Source organism: Chaetodon auriga, chromosome 17 (genome assembly GCF_051107435.1).
Source record: "Chaetodon auriga isolate fChaAug3 chromosome 17, fChaAug3.hap1, whole genome shotgun sequence".
Taxonomy (NCBI): Eukaryota; Metazoa; Chordata; class Actinopteri; order Chaetodontiformes; family Chaetodontidae; genus Chaetodon; species Chaetodon auriga.
Window position 1 is genome coordinate 12,420,159 of NC_135090.1, and position 19,528 is coordinate 12,439,686.

Here is a 19,528-nt window from a genome sequence, read left to right on the forward strand (position 1 = left end):
GAAGTAGGAGATTTCTCTAAACGCATGAACGAACACTTCATCCTTAAGTTGTTCAGAAAAATTGAAATCAAAGTCACCTGATTTGAAACACAAAGTTTTCACTGAACAGGAAGGGTATGAAACACTGCAATCTGAAAAGTAACCGAAGCTAAAAAGTAGAGGAGTAAAAAGTGCAATATTTGTCTCTGAGGTGTGGTGAAGCATAAAGAATAAGAGGACAATAAACCTGAATTAAGATTTCTTTGCTCTTTGCTCCATTTGGGTGTGCTGAACCTGAGGTCTGGGAGTTACCTCATCTTTAAATGATCACCGCAATGTCAGGATGTTATTCCTCAACACAAATACACATTTTAAAAAACATTTTAGATGAGGGCAGGCAGCCCCCCCCCCCCGTCGTGAGCGGGCATGGCGTCAGTGAGTTGCTCATGGACCCCTCAGATCCTGGCCCCTCTTGTCTCCGGCTCTCAGTGTAAAGGAGCAGTCCGGTGGTCGATCTGACCGCTTGAGCCCACCCTCAGGAGTTTGAGTCGTGACGTATTTGCCAACACCGACACGCGAGTTTTCACACCGGCGCTCCATCTGCTCGCGAGGACGATAAACTGCGCCTCGCTCCTGAGCCGCTCTGACCGCTTTCTTTCCACTGTCCCCCGCACTGGACAACAAGCGCACCTCCCTCCCACTCAGTCCACCTCTGTCCACCAGGAGGGACACAGCTCCCCACCGTCACCTCGATCTGGAAGCCTGGAAGTTTTTGGGCACGTTCTCCAACACAAAAAGTGATTTTTACCTCACAGCCGAGGGCGCAAGAAGATGCTGGATCATTGTAACCAAACTGTTCTGTCACTGCTCTTTGGGTGCCTGGCGTGTCTTGTGGTGACCTCTGTTGTAAATGCAGACGGTAAGTTAAAATTTTCAGCTATTGTAACACAAGGAAATGCTAAAAGATGCTGTATAAAAATTCTAAAGTCACAATTCAATCCAAACATAAGCTTTTAAAGTTAGGGCTGAGTGATGCACAAACCGTTACTCACAGCTGGTGGAAGCGCGCGCGAGCAATTGGCACCTGCCTTGTTGTCTCGTGCGTTTCTAGATCATCTCCAGTGAGCACGCTCCCTCTTAGTCCGTGGGTGTTTTTTTCCCCTCCAGAATAAATCTTTCATTTCACGTTTGAAAAGCGTTTTGCGCCCGGTAAAGCTGTGCGTAATGGATGCGCACAGTCATCTTACTTCAAGCTTTAATAAAGATCCAAGTATTTACATGATTGAACTCTTTAACATAAGAGCACCTTTTCTTCAGTGTTTGAGAACAGTAACGATGTGACAATGAGGCGATAATGAAGGCGACCATCTGCTCCTGTGATGCACCATGCAGATCACACCTTTAGCCCAGTACTGTGTCAATGTTAATGCTATTCTATTTATTATTTATTAATTGATGTTGCAAACCTGCATTTCTACTTTAATGACAAGAAGTATTATAAAATCTGTATTATGGTACACATAATCTGGACATAGATTCAGGCTCAAAATGGATCTTTGGACATTGCTGTTGTTGTGCACTTGGAGTCAGTGGTAAGTGTGCGTCAGCAGCCGTTCCAATGTCCAAAACCCATATGAATAAAAATGAGCAGTGCTTAAAGACCTGGCGTATGGGCTGAGAACATTTAAGCACAAATATAATCTAATATATCTAATATCAATAACAAGCCTCTAGATCTTCCTTTTTATAATGTGGGTGATGTCTTTTGCAAACAAATGCATCTTTCTTTTGTCTTCATGTAAGACAGAAAAGACTATATTTCAATGAGGTTTTCCTCCTTGTGCCTGCTCTCAGGTCGAGTGTTCGTGTTGGATCTGAGGAACTCCTCCGGCTTGCAGGGCTTCAGAGACGCTGAGCGGGCTTGCGCCTCACGACATGCCCGCTTGGCGTCATCGGCGGAGCTCCGCCACGCTGTGGTGGAGTGCTTCTTCTCCCCATGCACCCGTGGGTGGCTCTATGGAGGCACAGTGGGGTAAGAAAAGAAGCATTTGTGTATGTTATTGTTTGTACATGAGGGTGTTCATTGTTTTCAGGCACATGCAGGGAGACTGGAGATTTCTAAAGATGTCAAAGGTCAACTTGGCGAGTGTGCTTCTGTGTGTGTGAGAAAGGAAAGGAAGTACAGGCGTTGGTGGCAATTACAGAGGGAGTGGGAAGATAGAAGACACATTTCAGGGGGGAAAGAGAAAAAAGAGAGGAAGAGAGGGAGAAAGACCCCTCTGTTCCTTCCTGGAGGAGGAGGGAATTCTGAGCCAGGGTGTCATGTCGGCAACTGCCTCCATGTCCACCTCTTATCTCCACGGTAACATGACACACAGCTTCCAGAGACAGAGACAGAGAGAGACAGGCAGACAGACAGAGGTGAGGACGACAGGCACACAGTTACAGGCAGGTGTTTGATTGACAACTAGTATGCTGAGCAGTAATTGTGGAGAATAGACAGATGTTCAATACGTCATGAATGGTGGTATGAAGCTTGTGCTCTACAAAGTTGAGCTGAATACTGCCCTGAATCCTTCAAACGTGATTTCGATAAATAAATAAATAAATAAATAAATAAAGATTAGAAAGAGAAAAGTAACAGATCTTCATAGTTTCTGAAGCTGTAGCCTGCTATGGCACAGCGGTGTTAGCTGAACGCTAACTAATGCTAACAAATTTAAATGGTCACAGTGACAATTCTGACATGCTCTTGTTTAGCAGGAATAATGTTTACCATGTTCACCATCTTATTTACCATTTACTTTTTAATCCTAAATCTGCTAATGAGAATATCTGATTTTAAACCAAATTATCGGACAAATTTAAATTTTGGCCTGATGATGGTTATTATGATTCATGCTGAGGGGAACTTGAACGTCTGTACAAAATTTCACAGTAATCCACAGTAGCCGCTAGTCTGGCTAATGCTAGCATGACTAACACTAACATGGCTCCAAATAGATGATAACTGAACAGTAGACTAAATGGCGCTTACTGTCAACTTATTTGAACAAGTTCCTTAACTTTATCAAATGGGTCAAATGATACTTTATAAATTCAGGCTAAATTCTTGGTTTACTGTGTAGTGGTGATGATGGAAAACAGCTTGCATTTTCCTAAATCATTAGTCGAACGAAAATGATCAACGTCGCAAAACCGAACCTGCTTCAAAATGGCGGCCGCCCTGAGAAAGACGAACGCCTGGTCAGAGGAAAAGCTGACACATGCTGTCCTCTCTACGTGCTAGCCAGCGGACATCAGCTTTCACACCCGCTTACCATGTTTGACAGTGTATCACCCATCTGTGGCTCTGTCTGTCTAAGCTCACCTCCAACGCCCCTTCAAACCTTTTCCACCTGGACTCCTTCTTCTTCTGCTGAGGGGGGGTTAACATGAAAGTAGGCCAGAGGTACCTCTCCGTGTCTGCTTTATCTATTATTATTTCCTCATGTTTTGATTTCTTTTTGTCGTTCTTCCTTTCCTGACTGCTCCCTGTAAGGCTGCTCCTTGGCTGCCCATTGTAGAGTAGTACATATTTTTAAGACGCTTGCCATGGACCTCCCCTCTTTCTGTCTGCCTTTTAACTGTATACTTTCAATTAAATATACGATTAAAACACCCAAACATTCAAAGTGAGCAGAACCTTTTTAAGGGTCTTTTTGGAGGCTGCTATGCGCTTTCACCAGCCAGTTAACCTTCACTCTCCATTTCTAGGTCTGTTGTGTAACAAGTGCTTCTCAGATTGACTCTCCTACCTTAACGTCTTCCTCTTACCTGTCAATCATAGACCACCCCATTATAACCCCCCACTCCCCCCACCCCCACCCCCGCTCATGCACACACACACACACACACACACACACACACACACACACACACACACACACACACACACACACTCATGTTTCCATCACCTCTGGGGACATTCCATAGATTTACATTAATTTCCTTCACCCTTAGCCTAACCTTAACCCATGTTTTCACCCTAAAATTGATTGATTTTATGGTTTGAGGACTTGTGTTTTAGGTGTTTTGTTCCCACAGTGAAGCCAGGCCCTCACAATATGACTGTGTAAGCAAACTTATGTCCCCACAATACACATACACACAAAACACACACACACACTTACACAGACGGACAGCCTGCAGGAGCTACAGTTTAATGTGAAAACAGTCTTCTGCGTGTTTTTTTTTTTTTTTTTTGTCTGTCTCAGAGTGTTTTCTTGGCGATTCCTGTCCTGTTGCCCGTTTTTCTCTCTCTCTCACTCAGACTTTTGTCCTTATAAGCTGAAGTTAGCATGGCACAAGCATGCAGTATGACTCACACCGCTACTCTCAGTCTCGCTGCACTGCCAGTCAAATTCTTTCCAATTACTGATGCTTTGATTAACTCGGTTACACAAGTAACCAGACACACACACACATACGTACACACAGACAGACTCACACACATGCTCGCATTCAAATCTGCAGCCATTACCTTTTCTGTTTAATGGTGCTTGATTAATAATATTACCGGTCAAACCTGTTATTAATGAAAAGCGTAATATGTCTGACTTTTAATGACTTTTCTGAACTCGGCCAGACTTTGAGTGGTGTTGGGAGTCGGTATGGGAACATTATGTGATTGGCCTGGGAAGTCTGAGTCAGCCTTATCTGGTGCTTTTGGATGACAAATGAGTTAACAATGCTATAAACCTTAAAGTGGCAACAAAAATAGACTATTTATGCAGCATTTTTTTTTCTTTTTTTCTTTTTTTTGCCACCGAGGCTTGTAGGCGTTGTGCACTGACTATTATTTATTTGGTCCCTGTGGAAAGTGTATTATATTAAGTCCCTAATGTTATGATTGTTCTATATGAGGTTGGCTGTAACTTCTGGCCTGTGCATGGGAACATCTGTTCATAATGTGCCACAGTGCGATAATATTGTGCCACAGGCTACTACTGCTGATACTGCAGCATGTCTGAGCCGTGATGTGTGTTCCTGGACTCTGATGTCATGCTGTAATAATATTTGAATAAGCAACAAATCAGGCAGTGACCGAGAGAGCAGCAAGTTCTGCACATATCTGTCCATGTGTGTCGTCATGTTACCTGTACACTGTATATAAACCAGAGCTGCAGCATTATGTATGATATCATTGAGCAGAACTCTCACCCACTTCACTTTTATCAGTAGTATCAGTAGTTGTCTGTTTAATCAGTAAAAGTGCATAAGTATTATTTGTTCTGCAGAAAAACATCCCCTTTGACTGTTACATTATTATAAAAGACATGCTGCGACATGTTCTTGTTGTTGTATGGGCCCCTCCAAAAGGTCAAGAGATGAATCTGAGGGGTCATGGGATGATTAATGGGAGAGGAAAGATGAAAAAACAACTTGTGCTACACAAATCTATATTTCCTTTTTGGACTTTAATCGTCCCTTTTTAGTAAACATGTACTAAAATGCTCCATGTACCAAGGTTATGTCCTTACTGCAGCGGCCCCCATTTGATTTCAACGTGGGGCCCTTGGCTGAATGTCATCCCCACTTTCTGCTTCCTTGCCTGTCTCTCTCCAGCTGTACTATCAAATAAAGAGAAAAAATATTGGATTACTTTGTTTCTTTGAACTTCAAACAATAATTTAAATGAGGAAATGTCTCTTTGGTGTAACTCCTAACAACTCATAATCTGAAACATGACAAGCAGACCGACCTACACGCTACGTTTTTATCCCAAACTGATTTATGTTTAATCTTAAAAGTAAGAAAAGTAAGTAGTTACTAAAATCATCAGATGTATGTAGTGGAACAAATAGGTCCATACTTTCCTCTGAAATGTCGTGTAGTAGAAACATAAGGCAGCATAGTAAGTACCACAAAATTATACTTAAGTACAATCCTGGAATATATGTACTCAAGTGCCGGATGTGTACTTATGGGGGAGGGTTTCTGTGTCGGTGTGGTGTGTAAGCGTATTAAAAGTAAACACACTGAGTTTAATTATGACCACCCTCCATCCTACAGTCCCTCAGGGGTGCTTAAATGCTTCGCTGTAGGCCATTTGCTCTCATAGTGTCACTGAAATTAATGAGTGTGTTTGTGTGTATGTGAATGTGAATGTTGGGCTCCCCAACATGATTGTAGCTATCAATCTATCTATTGATTTGCAGGACCACAGTGTGTAATGTGGTGGGCAGCGCACTGAAAGCAGTGGATGTGAGGACAGAAAATGCGACGGAGGACGCTGCACACCTGGACGCCTTCTGCATCAAAGACAAAGGTCAGTAAACACACAAACACACATATATTCACTCCTAATTTATAAATCTGTGGTCAGGATATGAATGGATGAGCTCTGTGTGTACAGAATGTGCATGTATGTGTGTGGTTTTCTTTCCTGAGGTATTTACTGAGGTGTGAAAGAGGTTGTGTTCCTGTGTTCCTTCCAACTGCACCTCTACTTTCAACTCCCTCCATCCTTCTTACTCATGTCTGGCGTTACATCTTTCTGCCGTCTCATGAAAATCTGAGTGTGTGATGTGTATGCAATGGTATAACTTCATCCATTAATGTACATAAGCTAAATTTCACACACCTACTCCACTGGCATGGACCTGAGAGGGGTGGGGGTCAGTCGCTGGTTGGATTAGATTAGTTTTAGACGGCACTTGTGCTACTGTGAATGTTTATATATCACACACCCAGTGGCTGGAACAAACACCCTGCTGTGGGGAAAATGAACAGTACAGATCCACTTAAAGCAATGACACAGCTTCACTGGCGTGGTCGTGGTTGTGGCTACAGTTCTGGTTATGTAGCTATGGTTGCAAAGGATGTAAAGGACTGGTCACTGGTCACTTATAGTGATGCTACTATAAATTGAGTAGTTTTATTTACACTTATTAGAGCTTCATTCTGGAAGAAAAACACCTGATTTTCATTCGTTTAATGTGACAGTAAAATAGCAGCTGAATGTATTATTAAAAGAACACATAAGACAACTGAAAACTCGCATTTTTGAGACAATCTACATGTTATTGTTTGTCAAATGAACTATGTTGCCTTGGTATAATTGCCATAAAAAATTAGACCAGACTCAAGACAATACGTAGCCTTTATCTCATCCCAGAGGCATTGTTAGCGGTTGTGTTTGTCAAAATTACATCCACATTTTCCACAAACCCCATTGCTTCCTGTCCTTTGAGACATTCTTATCTCTTTCTCTGTACAAATGGGATCGTGACGCTGTAAAGCTGGATAATAATAATGAGCCACGTTTCATTAAACACACTGAGTAATATTGAAGAGGGAATGCATCATCTTTATCTAATACTCTGTTAAACAACTCAAAACATTTATGCTCCACTTTGTATGTTGAATGGTTTTTTTTTTCCTTTTTTTTAAGACTACATACATCTCTGTTTGTTGTTGACAGGTGTGCCGTGTGGTGACCCTCCATCCTTTCCTAACGCCCGGTTACAGGGGCACTCTGGGTATGAGATGGGAGATGAGCTGCTGTACACATGTATGCCAGGCTATGTAATGCCCAGTGGGCACAGAGCCTTCAGCCTGCTGTGTGATAGCTGTGGAGAGTGGTATGGACTGGTGGAGATATGTGTTAAAGGTAAGAAGGTGTTTAAACTGTTTATGTTGGAAGGTGCGACAGAAATGGAAAGAGGCTGAAAGAGAAAGCCTCCCTTTAGCTTGACCTCTTTAACGCTTTGAGGTTTGACCCAGAACGGAGACCATTCTGAGGTCAACCTTCCCTCTTCTTGCCTGTTAGCTCCCATTGTTGTTAGGTGACTGGTGCCTGATTCCTGGCTTTTGGAAAACAGAGTCTCAGTTGTGAGTTGGGATGAAAATGGCTGCAATGACACCTCAGTGTGACATGCCATAGTGTGGCCCAGTTCGTAACAGAGGGAGAAGGGGGCAAGAGCTGTCTGTGAAGGCAGAATGCCAGGCCTGTGTCCATGGTTAGGTAACAGAGTCATAGTAATGTTTGTGCTCAGTGATTCCTGAACTGGCCTAAGATAAGTCTCAGGGGTCACATAATTAAAGAGATAACAAAGAAAAAAATTGATTTCTGTTACATAGAAGTATATTTACTTTTCTGGTTCTGTACAAAGGAAACAAAATGCACTAACCAGCACCTCTAAAGCTGACTAAATAACACATAATATCTAGTTTGTTTAGCTCATAGACTGTATGAAACATGGATGTAGGCTCTGTGATATTACCTATAAGTTTCTGAAAAGCCTTTGTGAAGCTCAGTGAGGGTGGGTCTGACTGTCGCCATCTTAGCAATGCCTGACTCTGCCAAACTCCCTGCTAATCCAAAAATGGGCAAAGAGGTAGAGCGTGGGTGGAGCTGAGAAGGACCTAATGAAGCCTGGTTGTCGAAACCTTGTGGCTAGCTGTCACTCAATGCAGCCATGCCCATAATTATGCATAATTTTAAGCACTAATATAATTTAAATGAGTGAGTTATATATAAAAATTCACCCCCATACAGTTCCTATTAACAAGCGAATTGGCTATGGAGGCCAAACTGTTTTTGTACCAGGCACTTTCCTATTGCATTTATTTTTTGTGATCAGATCAGGAAATATTGAGCTTTATAGGTGTTGGTATTCTGTTTTTTTATGTTTGGACAGAACAAAGCTAGCTATGACCCAGTGTTATCATTTTAATGCTAAGGTAAGTTAACTGCCTGTAGCTTCATATTGAACAAGTAGATACAAGAATGGTAATAATATTAAATCTGACTCTTGGAAAGAAAGCAAATAAGCCTACTTCCCAAAATGTCAAACTATTTCGATAAGGTGTCCAAAAAGTTTGGGAACCCATGCGTGTTGACGTGTCAAATGCCTCTTTACATTTCTGAGTTGAGTTGTCGTATCATGAATGTTGAGATTTGATGGAATTTGCCACCTGATCAAGTAAATGTGTCCTTGTTGTGTTTCTGCAGACAAGACTGAAAGTCACATCGACTATGAGGACAAATTCCCAGATTCCTATGGAGGGGCAGAGCGCCACAGTGAGAGACCAGAGGAGGCTCGTGGTGAGGTGTACGAGGAGGTGCATGGAGCTACACACCCTCAGGGGAAAATGAATCAGGAGCAGCAAGAGACGAGCTTCACCGTTGAAGTGGGGGAGGAACATCAGGACCAACATGAGGAGCATGAAGCAGGAGGGAGAAAAGTTGATGGAGCTGTTGAGGAAGGAGAAAAAGAGGAGGACTTTATAGGCCATCCAAGATGGGAGCAGGAGAGGAGGGAGGTGGTCATGACTGATGCAGCTATAGCTACAGAAGCACCTGTCTCTCTTCTCTCCCAGAAACACCTATTCTGGTTCCCCTCTGAGGCCTTTCAAGATGAGGGACATCCTGTCTCCGCCAATCCGGTCACACAGACTATACAGAGAGCCTCAGGCGCCCAATCAGAGGAGAGTAAAGAGCACGAGAGCCAAGAAAGACACCAACATCAGCATCCCGATGATGGTGACGACCACGATCATGATCCAGACAGCTATGATGATCACGACACAGATGACCGAGATGATCATGATGACAGCAACCATGATGACCAAGATGACGGTGACAGCCACCATGACGAAGATGACCGTGATGATCCTGTGAAACATTACATTCCAACTCAGCACGATCATCTGGATAGACAGGACCGCCATGAAAATCATGACGACCATGATGACCATTATGACATGGGCGAACATGAAGAAGACCGTGATCGCATTCGCTACGGGGGCCAGGAGTACGATGATACTTATGAAGAACATGACAGCTATGAAGATCACAAAGATGTGACCGAAGATCATGGCGAAGATGATCGAGAACATCCTGATGGCTCGAAGGAACATCCAGACCATGATGACCATGATGACCATGATGATGGCAAGGTGCATTATGACCTGGAGGAGGATGATAATGACCGTTACACTGATCACGATGATCACGATGATCATGATGATCACGATGATCACGATGATCATCATGATCATGATCATCATGAACACGATGACCATGACAGCTATGACGACCACGATAGCCATGAAGATGCTGATGACGGTCGTCAACACGTCATCTTTTCTATAGCAACACATGAACATCAGAATGGAACTCAGAAGGGAGACGGAGGAAAGGCCACCACAGATGAGACCTGGCTGGATGGCTACCCTGTTGTTCTAGCGGAAACAGAAAATGGGGACTCCATAACAAAAAGGGTAAGGCCAGGGGACAGAGAAAGGGGGACAGCAGACAGACCCAATGACGTGGAAGTTGGTAGACCTGCCCTATACACCAGCTCACCAGAGGTGCCCGGGTCTCCCACAACAGAGCCTGCCTTAGAGCAAGGGGGGGTGAAAAAGATGTGGCCTGGCTTCGTCCACACGGCTGCTCCCTCCTCTGACCTCTCACAGCCCTCAGACTCCCCCACATACCCTGACAGCCTGGACTATGACACACAACAGGCAGCTCCCACCCACTCCTGGCTTGGTGACCTCACCGAGCACCCCTTCCTCGATCATGACCCAGCTCCACCGGTGCACAATGGTGACATCTTGATGGAGGAGCACACTGTGCGCACCCTGCCTGGTGAGACCGGTGAAAGGAGTGAGATGGAGGGAGAGCTGGGGGAGAACATCTGCACAGGTGAGAACTGCCCTCCTCCGAGCTCCTCCGGCCGAGGTCCCACAGTGGCAGCCATAATTGTGTTGGTGTGTGCTGCAGCGGCGGCAGTCATTGTTGGGGTGTGGTGTTACCGGCGTCAACAGCAGAAGAGCTCAATGTACGAGATGAATGGGAAGGGCCAAAGTCAGACCAGACAGGGCCAACACATAGAGATGCAGCAAAAAGTGTAAGAGTGAGAGATGACAGAGGGACGCTGACGGAGGACATTTAGGAGGGTCGGGAAGCTTCAGATGAATTTGAGAGGCAAGCACAGTCCCTCATCTTGCTTGAAAATCCTGCATAATTGAAGATTTTGGGTGGGTATGAACAGATTTGAAGAGCCCTTGTCTAAGTGATGCAGAGAATTTTGTAAACCAGTAAGATCTGATGCATAACGTAACGAAACCTGAGCAAAACAAGATGGTAGCAGTCCTGTCTCTCCCACTCCTTGATTTCAAGGAATTTTACCCATCTTTGTTGTACCCGCCCATCATTTTCAAAGCATCTAGCCGGACAGGTGAAGGGGCTGTGTGTGGACTCAACTCCAGGAACTGCAAAATGAGATTATGAGCAAATGACATGTAGGAAAACCACAAGAAGGCACGCCTGCCCACCTGATTATATGAACTGAGACTTCAGTCTCCAAAGTTCTTGGACATTGTGGTGATGATTCTCTGTGGTTACCTTGCTGTTATTTTTGTAGGCTTCATTGACCGCTCGTATGTTGTTGATTTTGCTGTATTGTTCTTGATTCTCTATCTTTTCTGTCTGAGTGTTGTGTTGATGAAAAAACTGTATTCCACTTGTTAATCCACGACAACAGCGCTGAAGTTCAGAACGCTTCAGCTCATCACAGCAGATTTGGGACGGTTGTCCCAAGTAAATGACCAGCCTTCTGTCAAACCAGCATTAACAGAAAAAGGGATGACGATGGTGAGACCAGACGAGAGAGTCGAATGAGCGGTGTGTCGGTGTGAGAAAGAAAGATGACAGGTGAAACATTTTAGGATCTGTTGGTTTTGACAGTCGGCTGGTGAGACATGTAGGGAGGGTGTCCGTCCAGACTGCAGACTCAGTCCCTGCATGTGTGTGTTTGTGTGTGTGTGCGTGCGTGCGTCTCAGGTTAGTGCAATCCGCTGGTCAGCGGTGCATCGTGTTTGCTGACGGCATTCAGGCCAACCAGAGATCAAACGTTGTGGTGCTGCCATGGCAACAGAGAGAAACTAAGATCATAACCCCCAGTGTTTGAGTTTACAGGCAAAAGTTTGGACACACCTTCTCATTCAACGTTTCTTTGTTTTTATTATTTTCTGCATTGTAGATTAATACTGAAGACAACAAACCTATGAAATAACACATATGGAAGCTCAACCAGCTTCTTGAGATACCAGTAGTCACCTGGACTGCTTTTCCAACAGTCTAGAAGGACTTCATGTATATGCTGAGCACTTCACTCATCCCAAACCATCTCAGTTGGGTTTACCTCTGCACAGACGTTTGCACTGATGGTCTCAAACTCTTCAAGAAGGACAGAAAATCTACTAATTGATGTTTGACAAGCCATATCTGTTAACTGAGAACCATTCCAGGTGAGTACCTCATGAGGGCTGGTTGAGAGAATGGTGGCTCACGATGGCATTTTTGAACAATCTAAAAACATAAAACATATTTTGGTTCATTTACGACATGACTCCAGATGTGTTACTCCATAGTTTGATGGCTTAACTTTTAATCTAATATAGGAAATAAAAAATAAAGAAAAACCATTGAATGAGAAGGTGTGTCCAAAGAAGTGACATCATCTGCAAACAACCTATCCTGGCTGGACCACATGCCCTAAAATGTGTATCATGGTGAATTATTACACTGACTAGAATGACAAATATAATGCTAAATATGTTGTTTGTCCAGATAAATCACAGTATGAGGACAAGGTGTGTCTGAACTGGAGCATTAGGTTAGAGATAACCGATTGTTGTAGTTATTCTAATTTTGAATAATTGAAATTTCAGACAATTTGCTTATTGGAAAACTGCTCCATGAGTGAATTTAGTTTGGTTAGGAATTCATAATGTCTCTAATTTTCTAAATTTGGTTTAATGTCCAGTCCTAGTTCAAAAAATGAAGGAGTTTGTAGTCGACTATAGTTCTTAATGATTCTGTGATATTTAGACTCCTGGTGTTTCTGTACTGTGCCAAATACTTGAGAGCAATGTCAAATGTTAAGATAAAAAAACCTCATTAAAAGGTGCAAATGTAAATAAATTCATATAATCATAAGAGGGTTTAAGCTTAGATATTATCGTTTGTAATTCTGTTGATGTACAGACACGACAAAATGAATTATATGACAATAACCAACAAAAAGTGGGTGGTGGCTTGTACATGAGGCGACTTAACATCCAGTGTTCACAGCTGATTTATAGAATTATTGATTTATTTCAAATAACCAAAAAGATTTTCACCATTGGTTTTTATTTCTATATTGTGGAGTCTGAAACTGAATTGAAATTGGGGAATGAAATTGTCTGTATGTTTCTGTAAATATGAACTGTAATAACTTGCTGTACATACAGTACTGTAGCATTAGCAGTGTGTGGGAAATAAATTTGACTTATGTTTCTTCAGTCAAGCACAGTTGACAGTAGACATTACCTCTGCGTGTCTTATACAGGGTCAGCTCATTTCTACTTTATTCAAAAGCTATTCTACTGCTTTTTCCTTCACTTACTATTGAACACCATTGTCAAACACAAGTACTGTACTAATAATATAAAGACCACATTGTTCATCATCAAGCCATGACCCGGCATACACACCAGGTTTGCCAAATCCACACCTAAAGACTGATCATAATCATTGGAAATGTTAAAATACAGAGATCGCCAGATTTGTGAGACAAAAGCATGATAAATTTTAAGGGAAGCAAAAGGAAAAGGACCTTTTCCCACATTGCTGACTCTCATTCACATGATGTTAATATTTCTCATGTCTCTTTCTTCTTCATCTCAAACAGCCTGATCTGTGTGATGTCAGGATGAAATGTGTACTGTACATGTGTTTGCTAAGTCACAATAAACTCCTCAATATGTGGTTTGAACCCTTGATTTTTATTACCCTCATGTTAAGTTGTAACTTTGACATTGACTCCTCATAATCAGCCTGTTATTTTCATATTAAACCAAGCCCCTTCCGTCAGCCATTACCTCCCATTTCTTGCTGATATGCTCCAAAAACATTCAAAAGAAGAAAAGAGGGCAGATGAGAGATAAGGGAGAAGGAGAAGTAATAAAGGGGACAGGTAAATATAGGCAGGAGAGGAATGAGAGACACACTGGACGAGAATGTTCGCCAGTGGGTTTTTAACATCGCTGTGTGACAAACTGCACAGAGACTCAATGTTCAAACATTATTAAACAACTCAGTGTTTTCTCTGGGTGTCTCTGTGCCCGGCTCAGCCCCGGGTTTCGTCTGAAGGACCATTGTAAACATACCTGCTTTGCTTGTTGACCCTGTCGGCTCTCCATCCACTCATTCCTTTCTTCTGTCTGCTTTCTGGGATTTTTTTTAATAAGAGCTCCAGTCAAACATCAATAGGCTGAAACTGAGTATTAATCAATTGATGGATTAATTGAGAATTTAAGTCATGTTTCAAGAAAAATAGGTAAGTGCCCTGTTGTGATGATGTGCTGCTTTTCTTTGTCTTAGTAAACTGTTCATTTTTGGCTACTACAAAAACACTGTAACAGTCATTTGAAAGGCCTGATGTTTGGCAAGTTTTATTATCATTTATTATCAAGATACACAATTCACAGTGAAGGAATGAATCCATGAAACAGTAAAAATATTTCTCTATATCTCTATAATCATTATTGTCTTCCCATCATTTAGCCACTGTGCTGCATGTCCATACCGCTCACCCCCACTCACTACTTAAAACACAAAATAGGAAAATAAAAAAAATTTCATGACATGGATCTACAGATAAGAACACAATCAGAGCCTCATACAAAACCCAATAAATACAAACTTGGGAGCGCTGGTGCTGTTTTGCTGTTTGTTTTTCAGTGTTTCGGCGGACTTTCCAGCGTGGGGTATTCATCCTCGTCCAGGAACTCATCTAGAAACTCCACCACCTCCCCCTGCAGACACGTATACGCAGAGAAAAAATAAACAACTCGGGAGGGTCTGTTTTGTGTCAAAGTGACGTTTTGCACCAAGTGAATTAGCATAAATCCCCCCACTCAGTTTCATCTGTGATTTCTCATACCTGGCATTACTAAAGAGATTACAGTCAAGAACTGAATGGTATTTACCACATACAGCATGTAATCCTGGCTTATGTTGGGTTGCCCTGATGGCCACAGTCCTTGTGCTGCATCATAATAGCTTAAAGAAACGCCAGTGTCGTGATGCCACCTCATGGCTGTCTGTCATATTGCAGCCTGATAAACACAGGACCCACATTGTACTGCAGCGGGTCATGTGACCAGAGTGAGGTATCCAGGGTTTTTCCATAAGGTACGCAAGGACACAGCCAGCGAGAGCTGCAAACAACCTCATCCAGACTGTGTCTGATTTCATGGGAATCATGCAGGTCTATTTTAAGGCTAGACAGTAACTAATGTTCCCCTCACTCGATCAAAGATAACCTCCGGGCTAGAAGCACCCTGTGATGCACTGACACACAAAGATGTGTCAGTACAGGCACGTACCTCGTCGTCGCTCGCCAGATGTTGTTTGGAGAATTCCAACATCTGTAGCTGCATGGTGGTCATATTGTAGTACCGCAACGCCTCCTGTAGCACACACACACACACACACACACACACACACACACACACACACACACACACACACACACAGGCACACATCAGGTAAAATGTGTGTGACAGTGAACCAAAGAGAAAACAAGGAAAGATGCAAAGCAACAAATCAGTTTGACATGGAGTCATTCCAGGAGACTTTACAGGAATAGTTTGATTTAAGGGAAATGTGCTTATTTGCTTTATTGCCACAAGAGTTACAGATTGATACCACTGTCACATCTGTCTTTCAAATATGTAGCTACCAGCAGTCGGCTAACTTAGCTTAACACAAAGACTGGAAGCAGGAAAACAGTTTCACTGCTTCTGTCCAAAAGAAGAAGCCACAAAGTCACTGGACAAAAAATAGGCACATATCCCCAGTGAAACTAAATGACTAAGAGACTTTGTAAGTTCTCTTAGCAGTAAGTAATTGGAGCAGCAGTTCAACATTTTGCTGTCTTGCCACTATGCAGAAATAAGCCAATATACCAATAAGCCTGACTAAATAAGGGCTTTTAATATGACTTCTCTCCTCATTCTTCCTGAAAACCTTTTTCTTCCCAGACACAAACTAGGGACACGTGTGTGTTAGTGTGGGTGTATGAGGACTGTAGTCATTAATATGTCTCACTGATCTGGGGAGGAAGTCCTCCTCTGTTAGTCCCCACTGGCTTTTGTGGAACTGGTAATAAGCCACGTTGTTCTTCATAACTTCATCACTGGGGTCAAACAGCATGTAGCTGGCTGCACATGGTACTGCGTTCTTCAGGTCATTCACTGAAAACACAACAATTACACCATTTAATCCGGATATCTTTGATAAAAGTAACAGCAGACCTTAAGAAACTCCACAGGACAAGGTTTAACATGTACGAAATGTCAGCAGTAACGAACTGGTAACCACAAGATACTCACATTTGTAATAGGCGAACTGCAGGTAGTGGTACATGGTGGCCACAAACTTCTCAACGACAAAACCCCCGACGACTGGTGTCAGGTCACTTTCACACCTCACTTTCCTGTCAAGGACCTCTATGTAGTGATCTGAAGAGGAACAAGATCAAAGCTGGGCACAAGACTGCTTGAAGAGTTTTCAGAAAGAAAAGTAAGGTGATCAAAATAGATATATATTAAACTTAGTAATCAGAAGAAAAGAGCCTGAACAGAGGTCCTGCAGGTGAGCCAGGTATGAACTGACCAGCTATGGAGGGGTAGAAGTCTTTAAAGTCTTTGACGTCTCTGGGGCCTTCAGACGCAGCCAGACACTCGTCGTAGACCTTGAGGAAGTCCCGCAGAGCCAGCTCCATGTCTGACACAGAGGTACGGAAGTTTTCTCCATTATACGCCCGCACTGCACGCACAAACAATGTCTACAACGACACACACATAATAAAATATCATGTCATTTCATGTTTTGGGCATTATTGCACACATTCTTACTTAAATCAGTTAAATTTTTGTGGTTGTCCTTCAAGCTAAACAAAATAACCTTTCTCTCATGGCCAGGTTATAAAAACTGACAAGACATTAGAAAAAAAACCCATCAAAAATATACAAACATATAGATTATTTTTAACAACAAAAGATGGTGGGTGGAGATGAAACATCCTTATTTTGCTGGGGACCATTTTTGGAAGCGCTGCGTGCCCATGAATGAACCCTACCATGATGTGGCCGGCTTGGCTGCTTCACCACAGGCTGCTACCACATCACTCACCCACAGAGCCAATAATAGTATGACTTGTGGTGTGTGTGTGTGTGTGTGTGTGTGTGTGTGTGTGTGTGTGTGTGTGTGCACCTCATAGGATTTGGTCTCCAGGTCTTTGAGGTGTTCTTCGGCTCCAGGCAGACTCTTGTAGTAGGCCATGTTCCTCTGCATCATCTCATCATCTGGGTGTTTGAGCAGGAAGGTGTGGGCAGCAGACACCGCCTTGGCCAGGTTGTCAGACTGGGAGAAATAACGCAGATGGACATTTTAAACAGCTCAGCAATAGAGGAAATACTACAAATGCAAAGCAATCACTACAATGTGGTGTGAAAAATCAGTTCAATTATTAGAGACTTGATAACAGAGCGACTCTGAAAGAGGACTTTTGGCAGAGAATTAGAAAATGAATGTTAGTTCTGTTATACTCAGAGTATTTTAGGAGCTACTTATTAGAGATTTGTAAATTTTCAGGTTGTTCCTCATCTGTTTCTCACTCCTTTCTATGTAACTACTCAGTATTTAATTTACCTTGCTATAAAGAGTACTTATGGGCGATTCCTATACTCTCTCCCAAAAGAGAAGAGAAGCAGGTGGTCCTCAGAGGACCCACCTGAGGATCTCTACTCTTTCACAGGACTGTCTACAATGTATGAAGCAGTAAACAATGGCTATATATTGTGCCATTATCTACAGAGTGATATCATAATAGGATTAAACTACTCTAAGGACCACTCAAAGATGACCACTCAGATTATCTTGGTGATTTTGTAGATTACAGTCAGTCTATAAAGAGTATTGATACTCAGTAGCTTTGTAGTGGACCCAAACCATGCCAGGAAAAATTAACCATATCTGCACAGGAGCATCTGCATTCATTATGTTTCTAAAGTCATTTACAGTTTTCAGGTTTCTCCTTTATTGTCCATGTAAATTAGGCCTTAACCATCACAACAACATACCCCTAAATGAACTGTGATTCCCAACCTAATCCTAACTCTGAACCTGCTCCTGCAGCTGTCCCTTGTAGAGGCGATGACCAGAAACATTCTCTCGTGTGTCTTTATGAGTGTTTCTCTTCTCTTACTTCTTCACAGGAAGAACAAGAAAACAGAAAGCATGCACAGGGAAAAAGTTCAGGACCTCCCCTCTTGCAAAACAGAGCCCCCCCTTGTGCATCCGTGGCACGTAGGTGACGTCAGGACGCATTTCAGGGAAAATCACTGTCAGTGACGTTTAAGTAGACACTGTGCATTCAGCGGTGTCCACAGTAAAACCATCACCCTACACTGATAATCATCATAAGGATGACAGTCATGTAAACGTCCTCGAGGTTTGACTCTGATGGGAGTCCCCTGACCCCCCCTGATGACCCCACATTATTAACTCATTTGCTTACTTTGAAGTATGCGTACTGAAGGTATCTGTACGGCTCCCTCTTCTCAAACTCCTCTATGGTGTCCCGGCTGGGCATGGTCTGCCTGAAAGCGGGCAGCCCCTGCTTGCAGCGCTTCAGGCACTGCGCCCTCTTCATAACGTTCCCAAACGCCCGCAACTCTGGAAACTCCGCAAACTTCTGCTCGTCGTCCAGCCTGACGGAGCTGCAGTTGAGGTTGCAGAAGGCCTCGCTGTCCCGCAGCAGCCGGTAGAGCCGCAGAGACACCTCCATGTACTCCACCGTCTCCTTCCACTTCTCCCCGGTGTACTGGTCCAGTGCGTATTTGTAAGCGGACTCCAGAGGCATCAGCTCGTTCCTGGGGAAGCTCCTGAAGCTGTACTTTTCATACTGGGAGTTCACAACAGAGGCGAAAAATGCGATTAACAGCGCGGAGAAGAGTTGGGAAGAAGTGGAGGGTGCCATTTTTAAGTTTGGTAAATGGTGGATGGGGCTGGCTGGGATGAGCCCTGACTGTCGGTGTGCGTGGGTCTTTAGGACCGCCTCAACTTCCACAACGTATCCGGCCAAGGCCTTCCCTTCCCCCGTGCGCAGGGCTGGAGCAGTCGCTCCAGCGGGTGGGGGCTGCTGAGGCTGCTCCTCCCACTAAATCACAGAAGTAAATCACTGTTGCTGCTCTGTCCATACACAAAAACCTGACAAGAGTCGAGTTTTTATCTCTTGACACCAGAACTGAGGGACGTACTCCTGGTTTATTGTTATTTATTATTATTAGATGCAATGAGATATATAAAACACTTCTCTTTAAAGTTACAACTTGTTTCCTCTTGGTCACTAATTAAACTCCTGCTGAGATTGGAGTGTCTCTCCCCCTCCCACTGCCACGTAGAGACATTCCTGCCTGGTCTGCCCCCCCTCCAGAGACC

General features: G+C 43.3%; 2 protein-coding genes across 2 annotated transcripts; one reads left to right on the forward strand and one right to left on the reverse strand.

The window, feature by feature from the left end:
• Window positions 1-631: 631 nt before the first annotated feature.
• Window positions 632-13,723, forward strand: susd5 (sushi domain containing 5). The gene is made up of 5 exons (XM_076753819.1): window positions 632-898; window positions 1,834-2,011; window positions 6,180-6,289; window positions 7,445-7,633; window positions 8,978-13,723. The coding sequence occupies exons 1-5, from the start codon at window positions 811-813 to the stop codon at window positions 10,882-10,884; spliced, it is 2,472 nt and encodes an 823-aa protein (XP_076609934.1). The 5' UTR covers window positions 632-810; the 3' UTR covers window positions 10,885-13,723.
• Window positions 13,724-14,448: 725 nt separating this feature from the next.
• On the reverse strand, window positions 14,449-19,121 carry crtap (cartilage associated protein). Its single transcript, XM_076754874.1, has 7 exons — window positions 18,606-19,121; window positions 17,300-17,449; window positions 16,700-16,871; window positions 16,417-16,545; window positions 16,133-16,278; window positions 15,409-15,492; window positions 14,449-14,835 (listed from the first exon to the last, which is right to left on the reverse strand). Exons 1-7 carry the CDS (start codon window positions 19,065-19,067, stop codon window positions 14,758-14,760), a joined length of 1,221 nt encoding a protein of 406 aa, XP_076610989.1. The 5' UTR covers window positions 19,068-19,121; the 3' UTR covers window positions 14,449-14,757.
• Window positions 19,122-19,528: the final 407 nt, after the last annotated feature.

Coding starts and splice junctions, on each gene's coding strand:
- crtap (XM_076754874.1), bottom strand. CDS start 19,067: ATGGCACCCTCCACTTCTTCCCAACTCTTCTCCGCGCTGTTAATCGCA. Junction 17,450..18,605: donor TTCAGTACGCATACTTCAAA/GTAAGCAAATGA, acceptor TATTTCTCCCAG/TCTGACAACCTGGCCAAGGC. Junction 16,872..17,299: donor TGGAGACCAAATCCTATGAG/GTGCACACACAC, acceptor GTGTCGTTGTAG/ACATTGTTTGTGCGTGCAGT.
- susd5 (XM_076753819.1), top strand. CDS start 811: ATGCTGGATCATTGTAACCAAACTGTTCTGTCACTGCTCTTTGGGTGC. Junction 899..1,833: donor CTCTGTTGTAAATGCAGACG/GTAAGTTAAAAT, acceptor GCCTGCTCTCAG/GTCGAGTGTTCGTGTTGGAT. Junction 2,012..6,179: donor CTCTATGGAGGCACAGTGGG/GTAAGAAAAGAA, acceptor ATTGATTTGCAG/GACCACAGTGTGTAATGTGG.